Raw genomic sequence first — 6,000 nt, 5'->3', positions numbered from 1 at the left:
GATTTTCTTTTCAAGCCCAGCCTTCTCAGAGTTTGTTAGAACGTCCTTAGGAAAGCGTACAGATATTGGAAAATGCTTGAAAAAGTGTGTTCCATTAGGAACTTTGCACTCAATGAGTTTTGTGTTAAACTAAAATATACATTGAGAAAAATAACAACAAATGTAGAAGATCAAATCACAGGTACCAAATGAAGTGAATCTAAAGGAGCAGTTAAAGAAAGAAACCACATGGATATGTAAGTTGTACATAAAATAATTTTATATATAACCCCAACCTTAACCTACATAATTCTCTATGTGTAATCATAGATATATTTTTATATATACACATATATACTGCATGCACTTGTGTTTTCTGCAAAATATAAGTGCATGCAGTATATTGTCTTCCATGCTAAACATTGTAACAACTCAGTGTAAACTATAGAGTGTTTAATTTCAGCTAATGATAAAGCATAGAATTTTTACAGAACGCTGTGTGGAATGGTGCTCTTTTTAATGCCTATTGCTATTTTAGCTTTCGGTAAGCAGTCATGACATGGTTCTGGATTAAACTGGCACAACAAGGTAGTTGAGTTATTTCGAATAAACTCAGAACATTAAAAAAAATCCAGTGCCTCATTTACCCTTCTAACTCTCCTTGTTTTATTCTAATTCAGGATGCTTAGGTTTGCGGGGTTTCACTATTGCTACTTCTTCTGTAGGACTCAAGATATGACTCAGTGCATTGTGAGTTTACAATGTGGTCTTGATTTAATAGGCAAGTTCAACTTCTTTAATATTATTATAAACTTTTACCCCAACACATGTATAATATGTGGCTACATTTATTCAGTCATATATACATTCATTTATTCAATAAAGATTGTGGAGAACCTACTATGTCCTAGCCTTCCATGTCTGCCCTCATTAATAGTATTTTATTGTAGAAAAACAATTTGTTGAAATGTAGAAGAAAACATGAGTAAAATATATATTACAGATGTTGCATAATATTGATATTTTTCAGGTTTTATAGTTACTGATAATGACAGAGTTAATACTATGACCATGATTCTGATGAATGAGTCAAGTTGAGATAAAATTGTTGGAAAAGATGAAGAAACTAAAAGAATAGGGTATCGGAAAGATTATCTGTGTGTCTATTGTAAGCAATTCAATGCAAACAAAACAAAAACCTCCTAACCAAATAAAAATCATTGTAATTTTTCTGGAAGTGATGCTTCATCTTTGGAGGTTTGGAGGTAGACTGAATTTTGACCATCTGAGAATGATATGGCAGAAAGTACTTCAGAATAATAAAAATGATCTGGATGTATCATTATTGTTTGTTTCCAGCCCAAATCATTCTAAATATCTGATATTATAATATTTCAAGAAAAGCTAATAGAGTTTTACAATTTTCAATAATTAGATAAGTGTGACTGACAAAGTGCACTACTCACATTAGACAGGAAGAATGTAAAATCTATGGAGAAAAACGTGTGATTAAATGTAGGGAGGTCATTGGAAAGGTAAATTCAGAAACAGATATAGAAACAATTGTTACAAAAATGTAATGATCATTTTACTGAGTCATTATTTTTTGAGTTCCAAGTTCTCATCATTTAATAGGTGAAGAAGTGAAAAAAGTACTGAAACTCAAAATAAGAATTGTATTGAAATGAAATAAAATGGAAATCTTCCTCCAAGACAAGCATTTTCACTAGACTCTGACTCATGCAAAAGGTAGACTGGCCTTTCTCATGAAGCCAGTTGCCTCTGAGGCTACTGAACCAGATCGTTTAAAATATACCAGAGCCAACTGCTCTTCCCCTCTCAATTCTCATATTTTATTATTACACTGACACACATTTTATATGTACTGTATAATTGTGATATTAGTAAATTTTAGCTTTTGAAGCAATGTAATGGTTAAAACTAAGCATTTCCATGACACTTTTTATAGATAATCACTACACCTCTCAACATTTCCTCATTTTACTTGGCCTTGTCCAAATATTTCTTCTTGCATCTCTGAATCAACTGTCCTATTTTGTCCCAGGAACCAAGAAAATCAGACTTCTGAAGTCACCTTCATCCTCTTGGGCTTCTCAGAATATCCAGACCTTCAGATGCCCCTGTTCCTGGTGTTCCTGACCATCTACACAGTCACTGTGCTGGGGAACCTGGGCATGGTCATGGTCATCAGGATCAGCCCGAAACTCCACACCCCCATGTACTTTTTCCTCAGCCACTTGTCCTTTGTCGATTTCTGTTATTCCACCACAGTTACACCCAAACTGCTGGAGAACTTGGTTGTGGAAGACAGAACCATCTGCTTCACAGGATGCATCATGCAATTCTTCTTTGCCTGCTTATTTGTGGTGACAGAAACATTCATGTTTGCAGTGATGGCCTATGACCGATATGTGGCGGTGTGTAACCCTCTGCTCTACACAGTTGCAATGTCCCGGAGGCTTTGCTCCTTTTTGGTGGCTACATCATACTCTTGGGGGATAGTCTGTTCCCTGACTCTTACCTACTTTCTACTGGAATTATCCTTCAGAGGAAATAATATCATTAATAACTTTGTCTGTGAGCACACTGCCATTGTTGCTGTGTCCTGCTCTGACCCCTATGTGAGCCAGGAGATCATTTTAGTTTCTGCCACATTCAATGAAGTAAGCAGCCTGGTGATCATTCTTTCTTCCTATGCTTTCATTTTTATCACTGTCATGAAGATGCCTTCCACTGGGGGGCGCCAGAAAGCGTTCTCCACTTGTGCCTCCCACCTGACCGCCATTACCATTTTCCATGGGACTATTCTTTTTCTCTACTGTGTTCCTAACTCCAAAAGTTCATGGCTCATGGTCAAGGTGGCTTCTGTGTTTTACACAGTGGTCATTCCCATGATGAACCCCTTGATCTATAGCCTCAGGAACAAACATGTAAAAGAGACAGTTAGGAGGTTACTTATTACCAAATTATCATGTCTCGTATTATAAAGTCTAGAAGATGTACTTATTCCTATTCGAGAATATTGTGCAGAACTGTCCAAAATTTGTAGAATTGCTAACAATTCAAATTCCTTTCTCAAACAGTAAAGCAGTGCATGTACTTAATGTAACCCCTAGTTAACTGGTTATTTGACATCTGTTTAAATTCTAGTAGATTAGCTAACAAGTAACACAGTAATTTAATCTCTAATGATTTAAGTTGTCATTAAACCGGAATTTGTCATAAAGATTTCTGAGTGAATATCCGTTACCCTTTTGTTGCTCAGTTAACCTTCTGTTGTTCTTTTTCAGTTGTTGGAGGACGGGCTTGTAGATTTGTTCTGAAAATTTATAGCTTACTGTGAAGGAAGATATAGCAAACGCAATACAATAAACTAAGAGATGTTCAGCATTCAGACACTAAGTTTAAAAGAAATATTTAATTCCACATAAGGCACATTGGTACATTATAAGTGTGTATAAGGCATAAGTCTGCCCACAAAGTCCAGAATATTGTTTAGTAAAATTGTGTTGGTTAACATACAATTTTATTTGGTCATTGTACACAATATATCAAAAAATGAAAATAGCCACATATTTTAGAAATAGACATTTTGAAATCTGAATTTGTCATTCATGACAATGTTGATTTGTATGTCATAAATTTGATCGATCACAAAATACCATAAGTGTCAGTGATACATAACATTAGGTAATTATTAATTTTGTCAACTGACTTGGCAGTCCTGCTAATATCAGCTGGTGCTTCTTGGTTAAAGTTACCTAGTCTAACGGGTCTAACGGGAACTCATAGACCTACATAGCGATTGAGTAGCTCTGCCTCTGTATCTGTGGTCCTCTGAACCATTGGGCTAGCTGGAGTATTTTCTTCCAGTGTTGATGGGTGAGTTACAAGGGGAAATGTACAACAACAAACGCTAGTTCAAGATTCCATTCAGCTCATGTTTGTTAGCATTATTTTAGGCAAAGAGAATCACATTGCTGGGCTCAAAGTTAATGACTGAAGAAGGATATTTGCCTCTTATTGTAGAATTGAAAAGTTACATGGCAAAGAACGTGAATACAGACAGAAATGAAGGATTCTGCCTATGTTTCTATATATCTAAATTGTTGGGAAATTTTAGTTAATGGGAAATTATCCTTCTTATTCCAGAAAAATTTTTGTCCTAGTTTGACAAAAGTCTTCTATAAATTGATGAGGCATTTAATTGACTTAACTAAATGACTTTTTGTTGATTGTAACTTGCTGTTCATAGTTAATGTTTAAGAGGAAAGACGAAGTCTTGGTAAATTTCCATATATCATGGTTCCTGTATTCCTGCCTTTCATGTTCAAATAAAAATGGTGATTTCCTTTATTATAAAGCTTTATTATAAAACTATTTAACCTAAACCATTTATCTGATTGTTTAGCAATACATAAAAATTTTTAACAAATCATGTTATATAACTATAGTATTGCATAATTTATTTAACTTCTAATTGTTCATTAGAGGACATATACCCTTAAGTAAATGTTTGGTCAAGTACATTAATAGATTGTGTGTATGTTAATAAAAACGTTTTAAGAAAAAAGAAAAATGTGTTTACAGAATGCGAACACAGTATAAAATCAACTATATTTGGCACATTCTAAAGGTCCTTGGATTTAAAATCCTATGTGAAAAAAACGATATGATAGACATTAGGTAAATTATAATTTATAAACTACAATCAGCTTTCTATATTGTAAGAGAAAACAAAACAATAACTTTGAAGAAAATGGGTTTACTACAGTAAGACAGCTGTGAACATTTCTGTCAGAATATTTGTAAAGGCACATACAGCACTTTTATTTCCTTTTACAAGTACCTAGGAAAGATAGCCGAGTCATATGGTAAGTGTACGTTTAACTTTTTAAGAAACTTCCAAATGATCTTTGAAGTGGCTGTACCATTTAAAATCCTACTGGCTGGGTATGAGAATTCTGATTGTTCCCCATCTTGGATAAATAACTACATGGTAATTTTTTTCAATCTTAGAAATTCTTGTAAGTATGTAATGGTATCTCATTGTGATTTGTGTTTGCATTCATCTAATAAGTAAGTTGAATATATTTTCATGTGATTATTGGTTATTTGTATTTTTTTGGTAAAGTCTATGTTCAAATACTCTGCCTATTTTTAATTGCACATCTTTTCTTATTATTGGGGCTTGATAATTATTTATATATTTTAGATACAACTCTTTTTTCTATTCAAATTTGTGATTTGAAATATTTCTATGGGCCGGGAGCGGTGGCTCAAGCCTGTAATCCCAGCACTTTGGGAGGCCGAGACGGGCGGATCATAAGGTCAAGAGATGGAGACCATCCTGGCTAACACGGTGAAACCCCGTCTCTACTAAAAAAAATACAAAAACTAGCTGGGCGAGGTGGCGGGCGCCTGTAGTCCCAGCTTCTCGGGAGGCTGAGGCAGGAGAATGGCGTAAACCCGGGAGGTGGAGCTTGCAGTGAGCTGAGATCTGGCCACTGCACTCCAGTCCGGGCGACAGAGCGAGACTCCGCCTCAAAAAAAAAAAAAAGAATATTTCTACGAATATGTGGCTTGTCTTTCACCCTCTTTACAGTGTGTTTTGTAAAACAGATATTCTGGATTTGTGTAAAAATGTATATAGAATGTATATATATGCAAAGTAAGTGAAATATCCAAAAATATTTTTAAAAGAAAGTGATTGGAAGAATTGAAGGTTTACTATAAAACAAAAGGAAACAAACCGGTGTGGTTTAGGTGTAAAGACAGACAAATTGAGACTATAATAGAATAAATAAAATAGAACCCAGATATAATCCAAGAAACATATAATCAATTGATCTTTGAAAACATATCTGAGAAAAACTGGATAATTGAATGGGGGAAAATAACCTCATCTCCTACCTCTCTCCAAAGAAAATTAATTCGATATTTATTATCAAATTAGTTTACCATAACACTTGAAATACTAAGGCCTCTGGAATAAAGAAC

At 34.5% G+C, this 6,000-nt stretch overlaps 1 protein-coding gene across 1 annotated transcript; it reads left to right on the top strand.

Moving 5' to 3' along the window:
- Positions 1 to 1,991: 1,991 nt before the first annotated feature.
- Positions 1,992 to 2,987, top strand: LOC117080730 (olfactory receptor 5D13-like; the record flags this gene model as incomplete). Its single annotated transcript, XM_033205960.1, has 1 exon — positions 1,992 to 2,987. A coding segment is annotated over one exon (996 nt), but the record flags the coding sequence as incomplete, so codon positions are not given.
- Between the last annotated feature and the right edge of the window lie 3,013 nt (positions 2,988 to 6,000).

This window comes from Trachypithecus francoisi, unplaced genomic scaffold (genome assembly GCF_009764315.1).
Source record: "Trachypithecus francoisi isolate TF-2019V2 unplaced genomic scaffold, Tfra_2.0 Lachesis_group8, whole genome shotgun sequence".
NCBI classification, from domain to species: Eukaryota; Metazoa; Chordata; class Mammalia; order Primates; family Cercopithecidae; genus Trachypithecus; species Trachypithecus francoisi.
This window is presented reverse-complemented; position numbering and strand designations above follow the sequence as displayed.